The following is a 19553-nucleotide window of genomic DNA, read 5'->3' as shown; positions in this document are numbered from 1 at the left end:
ATTGTTTATTCGAATATTTATCGATTATGTTATACGAATCATATACATTTATTGTTTAAAAAAACGTTTTAAAGTTTATTTATTAAATAATATTAAAGTATATAATATGCGTAAAACACAAAATATACGAAATAGTTAATTAAATTATTGAATGGCTTTATTATACGTTTCACGAGCGATTTTTATTGTTGTATACTGATGAAGAACATGTCGATTGTGATTTTTTCATCGGTTCAATTCTACGCTTGAACGTCGGAATGAACAACAAACGTCCAACACTCGCGGTACGTACTCGACTTAAACATAACAGTAGTGGTCAAACGTCATAGGAACCAATTGCAGAATACTTACGAGTACAACACAACAAATTTTACTCAACACTATAATTTTTAACTAATAATTGGTATACAATAATACATAATACATGCAATGTATGTGAACGAGTGCAGAGACGTAGCTTAGAGTTTTGCCGCCCCAGGTAAAGTTTTATCGCCACATCTACGTACGTTTTTGACGATTTTTAAGGAAAGATAATATTTATTATCTATGGATTTTACGCGATAAACTTTTGATAATATTATCATGAAAATAAAAACCGCAATGTGGTCGCTATGCAAAATATTGAAATTTTTTGATTGACGAATGAAAATGGACGATGGATTATTGTTACAAAAACATGCTGCCGCTCCTTTATTCCAAAACAATTTGCCACCCGGGGCGATGGTACCCCCATGCCCCCCTAAATACGTCCCCGAACGAGTGTGTGAACACTATGTCGGTGTTTGGCACTGAGAATCGTTCTTGCTTTCATTACTCCGGCTTACAGCGTTAAAATGTACATGTTTGAATTAATTTGACGTCGCCGAATAAATTATTTAGTTAGGCGACAGTCGCATATCGGTTAGCACTCTCCGGTGGCTTCCGCGGAGGAGTGAATTCGTGGCGGTGACGTACGACGATGCGAAACACTTGCAATTACGTTGTACTGTGCTGTATGGTTAGCTTTTCCGTTCAACCTTTCGATCGCATTAAAATCATGCGCAGTTATTTTACTAATCATATGCGTACTACGTGCATTTTTTCGGTCATCGCCGCAGAGCGCGTGATCGCATCAAGCGGATTCCAGGGTAATTATTTGCATTTAGTACAATATATTTACTCCCATTAAAAACCCATGGATCACAGTCTGCACCCTAGCAACATAGAAGTAAAACGAAGTATAATTTCACGTCGCAGCATTCGCTCGCGGATAGTGAAAATTATTATCGATGGTTTTCGTTGTTTATTGTATCGAACGAGTCAGCACGTACTACGCGTGTTTCTATATGATTATTCAGCGACAACATGGTTGAATACGTTTCCCGATAAAAAAATATAAATTAATAAGACGAATTGTAATGAGTTTATGTATACTTACCTGTACCACCTACATAAGCGAAACGCAAGAACTCCGGAGATGTGTCGGCCGTGATTGCAGATTAATTATATACCGAATGGTTATAGTATAATATTGTATAGGATCGCGTAAAATTGTAGAGCCGATAGTGCCTACACATCATGCACGGCTGCTTACAGCCAACTATTCGATGATCACGGCGGTTAATTCGATATGATGCAATACTTATAGGAGATCAATGGCGGCGCTAGGATTTTTTTTCGATAAGGCCAATAGGATGCTAATAATTATAAGTTAGGGCCACAAAAAATGACATTTCAACAAAAATAATAATAGTTAATATGAGTTAATTGCCCCATATTTCAAAATTTGAAATCATTACAATACTATGGCAACGATAAAATATACAAAATAATTCTGTTTACGAAAAATGACTATATTATTATGTTTAAGGTCAGGCCACTAGTAAGACGGGCATTTTCATGGTAGCGTTGCCACTGGCAGGAGAGCCGTATTTTTAAAAAGTTGCCTCGTTCCGCTATGTTTATAAAATGCTGCGTACCTTTAACGTGTTTACTCGTTTTTAATTCAATTCGTACTCGCGTGATAAACTTTAGTGATAAACTTAGGGCAAAATTTGTATATTTGATATTGACATAATAACGTCAAAACGTTCACTATTCTAGAAAACATAAAAAAACAATACGAAGTATAAATAACAGAATAAACTTTAAAGTTAAGGTGTAATAAAAATAAACTATTAACACAGAATATTGATTATAACTATAGATAATACATTTTTGTTTATTATCCATGATTATAACACAAAACGTGGTATTGATCGTAGAAACGGTTTCAATTGTAAACACAGAAATGAGTACCGTATTTGGTTGGAACTCAAGATAGGCGAGTAGTCATAATAAAGGAATTTAACTTTTAATCACTGCTACTGCAAAACAATAAAAAAAAAATCTCGTGGGAGGTGGTAAATTCCTTTATTGTTCTCCCCCCTCCCCTCTTAAATTCGGCACTGACTAATATATACTCTAATATAATACTGAATATGTGATGACCAAAGGCGTTATTAAAAAAATCAAAGTTGCAGACATTTAACGTATACAATTTATAGAACTAATTAACACATGATTTTGAGTGTTCAAGGTCTGCTGGAAGGCAACAAAGAATCTGACGTTAAGGACGGGACTTCCCGCTTAATGTTTTCGAAAATAGAAAACACACAACCATTATACGAGTGTGAATTTGAAATCCTCCATTGTGCGCCTATTCGTTAGTAGTGGGATCCCATATACAATGTATCCATTTCACCAAGAGAGCCAATTCGCATTCCTATTTCATAAGCAATCACAAGAAGAAATCTTCTCTAGATTGTTCTCGGTTTCGTCTACGAACCCGACCTCACTGAAATTCCAGGCTAATAATCCGAAATATATACGGACCAATGCAAAGCGAAATACTTCTAAACGGTTAATATCCGGGAAGAGTGCACGGTGGAATTATTACACGTAACATTGTCGTACCGTCGTTGTAGACCCATACGTCGGCGGGTTACTATTTCATACGCATAAATTACGCAGTGCGTACACCGATAAGATCGAGATTGCTGATGAGAGTGCAGTATTTGCGTGTGCCGTACACGGACAACGGAATCGCCAACAATGGTTATCGTGCGCAAAGCCTTAACGAGTGTGTATAATATCAATTCATAACGATTTACTCGTAATAACGCGTGTACGTGTTTATTGCGCCTACTGCCAACGATATCGATCGAACGGTTTTCTTTTCTCCTGCATCGAAACCACATTGATGTCATGTCGTCAACCATGGCCGGCGGGAGGGTGGAGCAGGGAGGGCTAGAGCCCCGGGGCCCGTCGTTTCGGCCTTGTATACAATGTTTTTGTTGTACCAAAACATGTACAAGTGATCTTGGTGCGTCTTGGTTAAACAATTGCAAAGGGAAGGGGACCCGGAACCCCCGCAGCCCCGGGGCCATCAGAAGTTCTCGCCGGCCCTGTCGTCAATATCGCTATATGTTCTAACGACGCGTAGATAATATTTGCTCAGCGCGATGGGGTCGACGGGGGCGGACGAGCCAAAAATCGCGCGCGGATTTACTATTAATAAGTGCAACAATCTCGTAAAACGTAAAAACCCTATTTTCGCACCGCGACTACAATTTACCGGATTAGCGACTTCACGTCGTGTTTTTAGCCGAAGTAAACGGCACTGCACGGACTCACGGGCGAAATTCAGTCGACACGCGCACCACGTCTGCTCGACTCGAAACCGAATTCATCTGACCATGCGCGCTTAGTGAATAATGATGATGCGTGACGGCAGAGTAATGTTACGAAGACGGGTAGGAATGTACCGCGTGCAATTAGTTACCGCGTAGATCGTGAAAAATGTTTGATCGGATAAAACTATCGATATTTTAAGAATTTATGAATTATCACTATGCTTGCAGCGGCCGTACATGCGTGTATGCGTGCAAGCTATTATTTAAACCGTTACGCGCAGTGAATTACTACGTAAAACAATAGGAGACGGGTAGGACATGCTAGGGATGAAACTCACCGTTGAATTTAATTTTTTAACTGTTATTGTATAAATTATTGAGCAGGATGATGATTTAATCATTTCAGCCCTAGCTCGTCCTATTGTTCGCGTACCTACATGTATAAGCAAACCACGTGTCCCATTATATTGAATTAAAACTGTGCAGAAATATATGATATTAAATTTAAATTTAATATTTTTTAAAACGTTTTCTTCTTTTCGCTGGTGAAATGATGACAACATAAAACCCCATTCTCGTCGAGTAATCTAGTGCACATCGTACTGATTATTATGCACGTGAACTGCGTATCATATAAAATTATGTTTGCAACAAAACGTTGACGTTTTCAGTTATCGTTAACAGCTGCCGTAAGGTTATCTGAAATATTTAATTAATTTATCATTATAACTTCTTTAACTGTTTCCACAGGGATCGTTTTTTATCCAGTAGATAAGGTTATGATTCGTGATTATTTTTATTCGCCATCGTACAGAAATGTCAGATTTTTTTCCCTCAAAAATATGAAATTAAACATGAGGCTTGCAAAAAGTTATAGCATAAATCGATTACAAGTCACACCTATTATATTCTGTAAATATTATAAATTAATTGCGTAAACTTACATTCAACATAGTTTTCGTGTGACTAATTATATACAAGTATATAAATGTGTATACGTGCGTGTGTGTGTGTGCGTGTATTAAAAATTATATGTAAGGATACAAAAATGATTTGATGCACTAATACTTAAGAAATAGTTAAATTTAAACCTTTAGTGTGACTGTTTCACTTTTAATTCCGCTAGACACTCGTTGATTTGTGATAATTAGTAATTTAAAATAAGTACACTATCCTCATTTCACGGAGACACAGAATATTGTAGAAGGAATCATTCGATTGCGCAAAAAATATTATGAAATACTACTCTTAAACAAAATTATATGCTATATGTTTAAACACAGTTACATATTATTATATACCTACACACACAAACCATGATATTGTCGTTAATAAAGGAGTTATGGTTAAAACCAATCTTTATATCGTAGTATAATGTATTATAATCATTATACTTTGATAAACTTTATCAATATTTACTACCCATCCATAAACTAATACTGATCTAATAAAATAACAATGTAATTTTAGTTTCGACAATTGTCTCATACGGTGAGCACAGAAATATGGATTATGAAATAACAAATATATATTATATGCATCGCGGTAAAAATAAGATAAATAAGTAACAATATTGCAATTGAATCAATAATTTTTCCCATTTTTATATAGTAAAAATAACCTTAAAATATTAGTCAGTTTTAAAATTTAAAAAAATTATGTTCTTTAATTATTATTTAAATATATTTTTAATGATTCATAAAATATATTTCAAATTTTCAATCAATTAAAAGTTATGTAAAATATTTGAAAAATTCTTGATTTCACAGAAAAAAATTCACTCATATAGTATTATAATACCATACTATGCCTACATTTTTTTTTTTTTTTTTTTAGTATTGTTCAGCGTTTTAAACAATTCCTTTTAATACCTCAATAGAAATAAGGAGATATTATATTATTATGCCTTTACCTCTTATATTTTAATGGTAAAGTATTGTTAAAACTATGAAGGTAAAAAGATACTAATATTATATTGTTTAGTAAAATATTTGATACGATAAAATTGTAATGAAATATTTAAATCCAGAATAATAGATATAAATCATCATTGTTAAAATGTAATGATATCTGATATTTACATTAAATAACATTTAATGTTAATTAATGTAAATATCTATCAGATAATAAAATTGTATTATGTACATATTACGAGTAGAATAGCTTTATTAAACGATTAACAAATATGTATATAATTGTATGACATATTAAAGTCGTAACATGCCTTACATATGTTACTTTACTTGCTTTATATTATCAATTTTGTAACTGCTATAAAATAATAATAACATGACATTGACAACAGTTTCGATTTTCCTGTTTATAACAAGTCTTAGCTAGTTATAAATATGCATTTTACCTTTAAACGATGGTGTATACAAAACTAAAGAATTGGTTCACATTTTATAATTGTTTTAGAACGTTATAAATAGTAGATACATGCTGACTACTTGTGGGGCACAGAATAAGGATTTTAGCACGTTTGTAAAATTAATATGAACACCATAAGTCGATAATATGTTGAATAAATAAACTATATTGCAGCGATCATAAAAACATTATAGAAAACAAAGTTTATAATATAAATATCGTTTTAAAATGTTAAAAACATTGTTAATTAAATACAAAAATAATCAGTCGCTGAACAAACATATTGTGAAAAAAATAATTCTTTTTTAAATAATATTTGTTTTAGTCGATTTCTGTATTACACAACATTCTTATTAAATAAAACAACAATATACATAATTTTTTGAGTCTGGTGATAAGTTACAATACATATTGTAATGTATTACACATACTCAACTTAACATACGTTTTAAAAACTTGGTTAATATTTAAACAATATTTACAATTTATAACATACTAAGGCATTTTCAAACAGTCAAAAAACAATACTTTAAATAAATACTAAACGTTATTACTATTATAAAAAATTAAATGTATAGATAGATACAATGTTTGGTCGATAAGATGTGATGTAAATAATAATAATAGTTAAAGTAATATTTAACAATTTTATTTCATAATATTTAACGAAGAAAGGCATGGCGGAATAGGTAGAAAAAAAAAGGAACAAATTTTATTAACACATATTATATTAGAAATAGATTTTAACAATTCATATTTTTTTTAAACTAAAAAATAATAATGCAAATTATCATACACTAAGTATTGTAAGTAAGTTGTAGTATTTTTCAAAGAATTTATAAAAAATCAATGTTATCAATGATTTTTAAACATTAATTTGTTTGAATGACGGCGATTTTTAATTTAACGGTAATAAAAATATTAATTTAGTATACGTTTTGATTCAAAATATGTATCTATACATATATGTACAAATAAAATGTATTTTTTTTTCAATACTTGTCGCCAAAGTATGCATAGAAAAATAGCAGAAAAGAAAAAAATGGATCATAAAATTAATGTTATCATTAGGTACTGCTTGTACCTATTTTTTATATGAAAGCAAAACCTAAATTCGAAAAAATAACTCTTAACTCTCATACATGTAATATATAAGTACACAAGAGCAAATGCATAATCACCTATGTAAAAAATGATTGGTCAGTATTATCACGAAATGTGATGTCATATCCTGAGGCAATATAGATTAAATAAACAATCGACAGAATCGATGTTTCGGTCACTCCGTGTATCATAACATTTTAAATGATTAAAATTACCATACTTCGTACATAGAAATAACAGTATAATTTTTAATGTAATTAAATTATGTGAAATATTCATGTTTTACGAACAGATATATAAATATTATTATGATTATTTATTTCGGACTCGCGTACCTGAATCTTAGGGTTCATAAAAAACTATATGATATAAAAATATACTTAATAATTATATATGCTTTCAAATTTTGAATCCGGGCTAAAATTGTATGATTTTTTTTAGGTCAAATTTACACCGCAAATAGTTTACACCACAAACACATATTTAACACATGAAATTGCGAAATCGTCAACAAGTGTTCGCCTCTGCAGAATTTTACATTTCCTAATGCCTTTTTCGGCACGGATCAAGTTTTATAAGAAGGAAAACGAATATGACATAAGTTATACCTTTGATTCAATAATAGACACCTACAGGTACATTATGAAATCAATAGTTAAGTATATTAATTCAAATCCAAATGAAAGTGCACGAACTTTACAGTGTCTGAAGTAGCACACACATGACAATAGACACAATGTTCAAATCAAGTTGAACAGAACGAAATTATTAAAAAAAAAAAAATCTGTTTCTACGTTATCGAAATTATCGATGTTGATATCGTGTTTCTATTGTTATTTTAACAAATAATTTATCTTAACAATAGAAATCAATTAACACTTATATTTCACAGCAACTTATGTATGTTATGGTCAATATAGTTACCTGGTATTTTTGAATTATTTAGTGTTCAATGACAGTAACAGTTAAAAGTTTTATGGTAGTTAAGTTATTAAATAATATCGTAAAATTTTATTTTATTTGCTATCAAAAGCAGGGTGAAACTGATGTCGATATATTTTGACATTTATGCCGTTGTAGTTATAAAATATTAAAGTTTTTGAAGAAACCCAGATGTAGGTAAATACATACAGGGTATTTCAATGTGTTCGTCCTGGATAATAACTATGAATGCAATCAATATTATTGAAATTTAATAATCGCAGAAAAATTAAGTCTAAAGCATACGTTGAATACGTTTTATAGTCCATGTACAACAATTTAATTTAGATTGCTATTTCAAGGGATCGATTAAAGAAAGATTTGTATTGATTTCTAATATTTCAATATCAATATTACTTTCGCATAAGATTATTACATTTCATTGTACAAAAAATAAGTCGTTTTTCTTCATTGAGTGTACGTACTCGTGGTACTTTGAACAACATAACGAAACGTATTCCAAACGCTAGCCACGTTTAACGATCGAAAGGTTTATGTATCGAAATCGATAATTTTAAAAATTTTTCGTCATGTTTCGTAGTCAATCGTACGATTCAATTGTTAGAATTCGTCATTGAAATGTTCGGGAAAACCGTTGTACAAGTCGTTGGCCGCGTCAGCGTTCAATTCTTTTTAACGTAAGCGCTACTTCAATTCAGAAACACGGATAAAGATTCGGTTACATGACGTACGGTATGATGAGATTAAAAAAAAATTAATTTTCGGAAACAATACACAACGAAAAAGAGTTGTCGGACAAATGGTGCGGCGAAACACTCGCTGTACGTGTACACGTGAAAACATTAAAATTAGTACCAACTGCAGTAATACACTGTTTATCTATACGAGTGCGAGCGTGCACCATGTGCGCGCGTACAATGTGGATTTGGTCGAACTGGACGCCACGGCGCACGCCCTTAAGGATTTTGGATTTCGGATTTGTTCCGCGACGATTTGCTGCTGAGATCGGCGGGCGTCTGGTGCGCCGCTGGCGGATTCGGCATGGGCAGTATGAACGGTTGCTGCCCGGACGCCTGGAGCTGCCGGCCCAGCTGCCCCAGTCGGAACAGGACGGCCGCCTGTTGCTGCGGACCGGAAGCGCCGGAAGAGTTGACCATGGCGGCCAAGTTCGAGTACACCAGTTCCGCGTTGCTCGACGACAATCGGAAAATTCCTGCAACGATAACAATCGATTACGTGTTATTTTTAAATTCTTTTTTTATGGATCGTACACATAAATTTATAATATCAAAAGTGGTAAATGACCTATCGTCCCCTATACGTGACCGCTAACGAGGGTTTACGTGATATTTTCTTCTGCCTTACCGTGCACGTTTCGATAGCGTCGAATCGTGAATAATGTTAGCAGGGCCGTCACCAGTGGGAAGGGACAACAAAACTAAATTTTTCCCCTGGCCTTGGGGCAGGGAAATTTAAAGGGGACTCCCTTAATGTCAGGGGCGTCATTTCAACTTTTCAATAGGGATACAAACATTTGAATCAGGCCAATTGTTCCCTCCGCCAGGCCATTTATATATCCTGTTTATTTAGCGGAACTTAAAAAAATTCTTCAATACTTCAATAGGACAATAGGTTCTTATGAAAAACTCGCACCATTACAGCGCGTTTGCATCTTATATTTTATCGGCGACGGCGCAATTATAACATTTTATACGGGCCAACCAAACATTTAAAAAAATAGGGCTGCCAATGTACAGTCTGAATCCCCCAAATGACACCCCTGCTTAATGTTCAGATTTGATTAGAAATACTCGGCTTCACTCAATGGAGATTGCTGATGGATTATTCTTAAACTATTTTTCTTTATAAAATATTAATAAATTGAATTAAATAACATCAACTTAGGTTCATATGTAACCGTTATTATACGGGCCACTTTTTCGGTTATTCTAATTTCTAAATAGTTATTTCCGTGATTCGTTATGGTTATTGCCGAAATGTGAAGAATGACATGATTTCATCTAAATGTACGTAGAAATTTGGTATCGCAAGTATCGACATGACAACAACCAAGTTCTTATTTTTAACGACTGTTTACAAATGATCTAGGAACAAATAAAATATAATTCATTGCGGTAAATATATTATCGAGAATTTATTAAAAATGTGATTCGTCGTATCGATACATTAAAATTACCTTGATTGGTTGAGGGTTTGAAAACTATATTTACCAACATTATGTAAGCTCGGTGTGTTTTTTTTTTATCAAACTCGTATATCATCGTGATGATTGAGGGTATCCCGAATTAACTGTCCCCAGGCCATAAAAATCCTTAGGACGGTTCTGTACATTTGTATTGTATTATAAATTATTACAATTAACTATGGGTAAACGTATGTAGCAACGGTTTACACGGTTACTGAACCCACCGTGAAAATGTTCAACGGGTTAGGTACAAACTGTCCTAAATAAACACCTGCTAGCAGGAAACGTTTCAAATGCTGATCACTTCCAAAAATCGCATCGGTTCGCAAACATCAGCGGTGAAACCGACGGAAGTACGGAGATCCAAAAGTGAGGACCCCGTCAAAAGTACGTAATTGATCGAAAATGATAACGTGTCCCGTTTGATACCGTCTCGTCATCTTGTGCACGGACACACCGCTGCGACGATGTGATCGTACGATTGTTCGACCCTTGCTGCTGGCCCTTGTTCGGCCTGAACGTACTCACGCGTAAGCGCGCTCGGCATCGGTCCCCGGCAGGCATTTCGTAGTCGAACGGGGAACGAACCGCGCGAGTTCGTACGTCATCGCGAGAACCTATCGGCGGGCGTTGTTCCTGCGAACGGCGTCGGTGCGCGACGCGTCTGTCACTCTTACGCGCTTTGTCGACCCGCGTACGTGACGTGAAATCAAACCAAAGGAACGTGTGCGCGCGACGGATTCGAGCGCAAATCGTAAACGTTTTTTATTTTTTTTTTTTTTAATTGTTCACATTATCTGTATTCCATTAGCACGATCACGCATTAAATACAATACGAAGTCTCGTAATTGCGCACTTTATCGTGTCGCGGATACGCGTATACGTGTTTCGTCAGCTCGAGCACAAAAAAACCAAATAAAAACACAAAAAACGAAAAGTATACTTTGTTTGAGTTCGTAATTCATCGTAGATGGTAGATGATTGTCCACCCGCGCCCAGGACCATTTCGAAACGAATACATTATTTTGCGATAGAAAATATTATATTAAAATATAATAAAATATAATAAAATATTATAATTCAATCCAATAACATTGGACGCGTGCACTGTTTCCTACGTTGAGACAAGAGCCCATCATTATTCGATTACATATACATCACACATAATATTATCTTCAAAACATATACATTTATTCAAACTATTTAACATAACATAAACAAGTAATTAAAATCTGTTTAGTTAAAGTAAAAGATAAACCTCTTCTTGAGTAAACTAACCAATGAGGAAACAAAAGTTTACACGTTCGATCGGTTGAACGACTAATCTTAAGTATTTTTTCGGATTTAGATATAGTTTATTAAAAATATACTTCATTATTGTTTGCTTCAGTTATGTTGAACATATCAAGGGTTATAAGACAACCGATAAGTAACACACTACTCTTCCCATAACTCCAAAGACGTGTTCGTCAAAATAAAATCTAACGTAGATCTTTATCAAACCGCGCAAGCGGTTTGAGTGGTAAAAATAATTTTTTATTAACGAACTGTGCGTTTATAGATAATTGGCCATAAAAATTCTTCGAACACTACTATATAGCAGCTATATACACCGTTTATTAAATCCAATCCTAATCATTCAAATCACGTCCAACCCAGCATCACAACAATAACAGGCAGTATACATTTTATACTTAAATACCTACTAGTGGTATAGATATATATCCGAACAAAAAACCATTGAATTTTTTATGAGATTAAATACACACGATGGTCGACTGAGCAATGTAAATAATACAGTTTAAACGTTATATATTCGTTTAAAGTAGATATTAAATATTTTATTAGGCCGACCCCGTCGTGAAGTGTGTGCGCGTCGGTTGTAAAACGATCGCTCGACATGCACTTATCACAACATAATATTATTAACGTCGTATCGCGCACACGTGTATATAGGTACTTTATAAATGAGTGTGTAATGTATTCAATAAATAAAATAAGGCCGAACGTAGATCAACTAAATAAAGAAAAACAATGTTAAAAATCTCTTTACAAAATAAAAAATACTCAGTTTGTAACACATTTTGTTTAAAATATAAACATATAGTATATTGTAATAATAAAAACAAATTAATAATTTTCAATAGTCTAACAAATTAAATAATGTGTATTATTAAAAACTCAATTTTTTCAAAATACATAATAATGTTATAAAGAATGCGACCTACAAGAGGTTTTAAAAATAATAGGGGTTCGATGTTTAAAATATTTGTAAATCAGTGATGTCCAACCTTTCTTCTTCAGTGATTCACTTTGGTAAACAATTATCTTTCGGCGGGTCACCAAATATAAAAGTATATAACATAAAATATAATATCAATATTAATCTAATTATATAATTTTGTTACAGATAAAAAGTAGATATACAAATTTATATTTAATAAAATAAAATATAATAATAATAATATATATTTATATAGTATATAAATAGTAGGTATATAATATATATGTAGGTGTATTATAGGTGTATTATAGGTGCATTGTAGGTGATTTGTTTTCATATATTTTATTGATTATTGAAAATATTACAGGTTATGATACATGCTGTAGATACTTTCCATTTTAAAATTTTCGAAAATAATATCAATAAATTAATAAAAAACGTATTTTATGAAAATTTTACTTTTTTTTTAAATATTTTGTTTTATTTAAAAAATTTGTGATGGATCACATAGAATACCTTTGCGAGCCACATATTATTTTGTTCCTAGAATTATTATTCATCTACCATGATTAATATTAAATATTATTCAGTAAAAATTGTTCACCTGAATGTACGGTTTTCTTGCCTTATGTTACAGTACATGCTACGAACATGTACTTAAGCGCATACATTGAAGTGTTCTCTGACGTTTTATTCTAATAATTACATCCTATATTTTATACCAGCGTTTATTACAACAGTTTAATAAGTTAGTTTTCCTTTACATGTTCGACTTGTATTCTCAATATGCCTCACTTAATGCCATACTATGATTTTTTTTCCATTTCAATTACGATTTTTGTATGTTAACATCTTGATAAGTATTTTTTATAGTATATGCTTCAGCAATCATATTTAGAAATAGAAGGATATATTTATCCATAAATACATATCAATAGTATAAATGTGTATTTGTGTTTAGAGATTTTCTATCGTCAAACGATCGAATCGTTTCTAATTCTTTACTTTGCAAAGTTTTTCTCTTCCGGTCTTTGCATGCAATACGTTTACAATATAATACGTACAATATAATATATTTATTCATCATATTGAAACTATAAAGCGTATTATATAATAAAATATATAATGTACCATGAATTATAATATTTTAAAATTCATGACGGACCATTGTTTGGTCGTAATATGTGCACCTCGCATATTATGACTATTACTGTAAGGATACAATTTACCGTTACGAATGTCTTCAGAGAAAAATAAAACCTAGAAAATGGCTATACGATTGATAATAATGAAATATAAGTTCGACAATATTCACGACGACGACGACGCTAACCTAGCTGTAGCGAGTGCTGCTTACTAACATAACGATTATATGGATATACGCTAAATTAAACGACGGTGGCAATGCTACTTGTATATGCACAATGTGTTTAAGGAACTCGCCAAATCAGATATTCACTGTTCATTCATCATTATGACAGGAAATCAATGATATGGCCACTTCCGTAGTCCACACTAAAAATGCATATTACACGCATCTGAAAAAAAATTATGACGACACAAACGAATTTCGTAATGACTCAATCGCAATAAGCTATAACGATGTGCGCATGTGTGTATACCTAATATTATATTATTTAACATGTACATACATTCAAACGGATAAAAATATAAAAATTAAACAAAAGAACATGAATCGTCGTATTCTAATCTATAACTTCTAGAAGATATTATGCGTAAATTATTTTATCATCGACTTCACCATGGACGATGTTTAATTAACTGTTTCCATGGCGTGAATAAACCGATCGATTTGATCTGCGAAAAACATCGTGTTAGTCGACCGACACAAAAAATAACCTAACGATTATTTTTTGAACGTTCAAGTTTTTTTAAAAAAAAAAAAAAAAACTTCATTAAAACAATAAAAAAACTACACTGTTGAAAACAATAGAAAATATGAATTATAAATAGGTTAACATATAATACACAATGTAATCACTTACGTGTTTAAAGAAAACATTTAAGATAATAATAAATAAAAACTATAAAATATCGAGAGAAAAATTTAATATACATTTGACAAAGTACAATGAAAATAAGAAGCGAACCGATAATGTTATCAATGAATGAATGATAATAAATATCGTAGTTTTAAGATATTATTTATTTGTTCTAAATAAATAAGAATCATATTTAAAAATGTAATAGAACTAAAATTATGCATGCTAATTAAAAAAAAGTGAATCAAATTAATTTGACTTTAATGCGATATTTATACATTCAATTCTTTATGTTATATTATATTGAAGCTTTTTTATTAACATTAGCTTCAAATTGTTAAGTAAGAAAGTCGAAAAGAATGTGTATATGTATCGTGTATAGAAAAAATTGTACTTTCAATAAACTATGCATTTAAATATTCGAAACTAAATATTTTTGTATTTTTTATCAAACGTAGTGACATTAAAAATAATTTTGAATAAAAAAACCTAATACGAATAAATAAAAAATATAAGTAACCAGTACTTGATTTCTAGAAGTATAAGTTTTCATACACTTTGTGATAAATAATAATTAAAGACAGTGTAAGACGAATAGTTGAAGTATCAAACGTTTAAATTAAATAATTTATATTGATGTATGTGCAACACAGTCAGCTTTAAAATATTAAATCAACTAATTAAATTTAAAAATATCGAAATTAATTAAATAACCTTGGGTTAAGAAACACATCTAAAGGATTAGGTATAATATTTCTCTGCTGGGCACCAAATTAATTTTAACTTTTAAAAAATATTTTCCTATTCATTTGCCTAAACTCTAAAAGCAACATTATTGATTAAATAATTCTATACTCGTTAATGTATTGGCCGAAAATAACAAATAGATTTATTTTTAGTTTTATTATTATAGCATACATATATTATTCATATAAAAATTACAAAATTTAACGTGTATATTGGTTGGATGCAATTTAATTTTTTACGTGAGGTTTTCATAACAGATGGTGATATTTTATATTCAAAATTGAAAAATTATAAAAAAAATGTTTACACGATTTGAAACAAATGTTATACAACATAAAATGATGTCATAGAATTCGTATGTAATTATGATTAAAAAAAAAAAAAATATAAATATGCACCCCTATATACATGCAATTTTACTATTCAACTTTACAATACATCAAAATGATTTCATTTTTATACCTTATAAAAATATATACGTGTACATATATGTACGTGATCATTGAGCATGCGTATTTTATGGTTATTAAAAACATGAACTGAATGCAATGTATCTATACTATTAGTGTACGTTAAGTCACCACTGAACCGTACGTTTGTTTATGTATAGTTAAGGGTAAGCGGTTGCTACGTTCACAAATCATCATAACACTATAGTCAATACTAATGATTGCATGTAACGATATAATCATCGTCGTGCGGTAATGCTTTAAAAAAGCTGAAGTATTAAAAAAAAAATCAACTTGTCAAAGTCTTTTGGTAAAATGGCGTAAAAATACTCAACTCATAAAACATAAAATTATTAGTATTACGAGTGTTAAAATTTTTAAAAAATCGATTTAAATATGAATAAAATCGTTATTATAACTTTTTCTTCGCATTTTGGAAATATTACCCAAGAACCTTAAAATGTCATACCTAAAGTAATCTAATGTGTAAATTTATACCAAAATAACTTTTGGTACAGATTTCCTGTTTGATAAAACATCATTATTAAACCAGTACATTATATTGTTCGCTTCGCATCGTTGTACAAAATTATGGCGAACATTCCGTGTATATCCGGTCAGGTTTACTTGCACAAATATTTATTGTCGCCATTTACCGACAACAGATTTTTAAATGAACCGTATGCGCCGTCACCGAGAAGCATTTTTTCATTTTCCACCCATTGTCTTCTCCCCAAATCGTCGTATCTTATTATATTTCCTTTAATTTTATTTATCGTTTATTTATATACACATACGTTAGCTCAATGTTAATAAATACGACGAACGATTAGAAGAAGAAAAAAAAACACGCGCTCGTGAACAGACGACAATTGTACACGCCAGTGAAAATCCAAACAATTACACACGCGTCCTAAATGACACGTTAAATTCTTTTTGTCACGAAGCACTTGACACTTCTTCGTTGTTGACGGTGCGGCGTACAATATAACCGCATAACACTACCATTGAGTGTATACAGGTACATACCTACTTTTTATGGACGCACCTAGCGCACATACACGTAGTGATAAAATAATAATAATAATACGAACTAGTAATAATAGTAATATATTAATAAAAAATTATAATATTATACATACACCATTTTCACGTATTACTCGTTACGAGATGATTCAAATTTTACCTCACAACACTGACTATGTAAATTGTATACACACAGTGGGAAATGGGAATTACATTATAAGCTATATTATGCCTATAGGTTCTTACATAATCTTTTTTATTTTTATAACGTAATATTTGAATGACTCTGCGTATAATACAACATATTCTATGTGTAGGTACTGTTTAAATACACATATGGTGTTCAAGTGCAACAAATGGTTTATAATTTAAAATACAAATATGAAGCTATGCGACGATTAAAAATTCTAGGGAAATACCGTTTTTTCTATTTTTGTTCAAACGATTTTAATCACAATCACTGGGTCTTAACAAGTCTTTTATTAAATAATTTTATCAACATTAATTGTAATTTATAAATCAGCAATTAAGCGATTACAATATCAATATTTTAACATCATATATTACGTCGCAGTGAGCCCCTATTAATTTATCAACACAATGTCGACTGTTCTAAGGATTTGCTGCAGCATTCTTTTGATCGGAATACTTTATTATATTTTTAGAGAGAAATAGAGTAGAAAAAAATAGAAGATTAAGTATCGTGGTGCCAGTTTAATATACACGTATAGGTATGCTATTAAAGCGGACGACGATTTTTCCATTGCGTACGTTGACAAAAGAATCGCAAGTTTTCTCCCAAACTCCCGTTATTTTATATTAAGATCGACGAAGATTTTAATGGTTATTCAGAGTTAAAATAAAGTTCAAGTGTGATCACAAGATCTACACACCTACACCACGTTGACAGCGCACACAATAATAATATTATTCTTACATTGTCGCGGTTATCCGGAGGAACATCATTGGCCAGTCATCGTGGAATGTGAACCCCGTCGCAGTTGAGCCCGAGAAGAATGAGAAGAAAAAGTATGGAAGTCGTGTCGAAAAGTACAGAACGTATCTATCTACCAAACAACCTGGCTACGTACATGGCGTGCCGGTGTAGGCGCAAGGCGTGCGCACGTGCAGCGAGATCGAGACGATGCGCGAGGAAGGAAGAAAGAGACAGAGTGCGAGGAAAAGAGGAAGACGGATTAACCAAACATTACCAAAACCGACGACGGACGCACACAATGCAGTGCCGATGATTAGGCTAATTCGTACTTACAGCGTAACAATATAATGACTTAACCGACATATCGACGAACAGCGGGTGGCGGCAATAATGTACGATATATGTAGTGTATGCCAGAGAAATAAAGAGAGAGAGAGAGAGAGAGAGAGAGAGAGAGAGAGAGAAAAAGAGAGGATTAAATATATCGGAGTCGCACGCGCTATCACCGTGTAACGTGCCTCTAGTTTGCCTATCGAAATCGCCGTCGTCATAATAATAATATAATGATTTTTTTTTTTTATACTGTCGGTTACTACGTGGTTTTTTTCACTAGGCTGCGTAACAATTAATTTTTTCTCTTTTCAACTGTTATTTTATATTACCACGCGCGTGTTTCGTCGATGACGAATTGTTCTCGCGACTTTTGCGATATGACCGCACCACACGTTTCGAGCGCGTTTCTTCGCACGCAGTAATCCGGTTGTACAAACGTAAACCGTATAATATTATAGTAGCACAAAAAAAAAATGATCTTACTCGAGAGCCCATGAGGCCGAAAGTTCATCGTAATTACTCGTGTTCTCAGTGGCGTACGACAGTAAATCGTCCAAAACGAAACGAACGCTTACTGCCAAATATACAAGAACAAGGCGCGATCGCGCGTGTACAATTGTTCTGTGTTTCAATGTTCAAAAGTATACGAACCGCTAGACGTTCGGAGAGAGAAAAAACTGGTTCACGTTACGCGTTTCGCGGTAATAAACGTCAGAAAAAAAAAAGAAAAAATCAGTAAACACTTGGTCGAAAGCGTCGCGCAATGGTAGCCGATCGCGTGTGACCGTGTTTCCGGTACACTTCCTGTCCGAAGGCGGCAGCGGTGGTTGAAATTTCCCTGCAAGAAAAACGACAACGACGACGACGACGTGACGAACGGTCAAACGGGAACGGAAGATGCCACGCGGTCTACCCGAAGCGTATTTTATTCAACAAACGTACGCGCGCATATCCACAGCGGCGGCGAGAGACGACATCGCCGTTGTCGTTATAGTTTTTTTTTTTCTTTATCATAATATTTTTCTTTCGTTATTATTTTCGCGTTGTTCGCTGCGGACGGGCCTCCGTAAAAGGATCCGTTCGGAACCGATAATGATACGCGAAACGTGAAGAATACGTGAGCAAGAGCAAGAAAGAAAAACACATATACATATATATATATATATATGTATAATATGTGTGCGTAAAAAGAAAAAAATCGACGACAAAGACGACGACGACGACGACAATAATAATAATAAATATAACCCGTTGTCGCAGTTTACTACAACTACTACTACTACTACTATTCTACCGCTACTACTGTGCTACGCGTAGTTACCGGGAGACGAGGCGGCTGCTGTTGCTGCTGCTGTTGCTGCCGAGGAAGACGTCGGCGGCGAGTGCGACGGCGGTGAACGCGAGACCGGGCCAGCTGCTGCGGGGGGCGGTGATTCCGATCCGCTAGACTCTGCGCCGCTGTCCGACGCTCTCGAACTCATCCCGTCGGTTTCTTTGGAATCGTGGTCATCGCCGATGTTGTATGACAGATCGGTTTCTTCAAATCCAGTCGCAGACAT

General features: G+C 33.0%; 1 protein-coding gene across 1 annotated transcript; it reads right to left on the bottom strand.

The window, feature by feature from the left end:
* Positions 1-6987: 6987 nt before the first annotated feature.
* LOC112683873 (serum response factor homolog) lies at positions 6988-19553 on the bottom strand. The gene is made up of 2 exons (XM_025555062.1): positions 19316-19553; positions 6988-9282 (listed from the first exon to the last, which is right to left on the bottom strand). Exons 1-2 carry the CDS (start codon positions 19551-19553, stop codon positions 9026-9028), a joined length of 495 nt encoding a protein of 164 aa, XP_025410847.1. The 3' UTR covers positions 6988-9025.

Source organism: Sipha flava, unplaced genomic scaffold, assembly GCF_003268045.1.
Source record: "Sipha flava isolate LNK unplaced genomic scaffold, YSA_version1 237_pilon_pilon, whole genome shotgun sequence".
In the NCBI taxonomy this organism is placed as follows: Eukaryota; Metazoa; Arthropoda; class Insecta; order Hemiptera; family Aphididae; genus Sipha; species Sipha flava.
Note: the sequence above shows the minus strand (reverse complement) of the source record. Positions and strands in the feature narration are given on the sequence as shown.

What these genes read in the sequence shown, in the direction of transcription:
- LOC112683873 (XM_025555062.1), bottom strand. Translation starts at nt 19,553, where the DNA reads ATGTCTGCGACTGGATTTGAAGAAACCGATCTGTCATACAACATCGGC. An exon ending in AGCAGCCGCCTCGTCTCCCG is followed by an intron (nt 9,283 to 19,315) that starts GTAACTACGCGT and finishes TTATCGTTGCAG; the next exon opens with GAATTTTCCGATTGTCGTCG.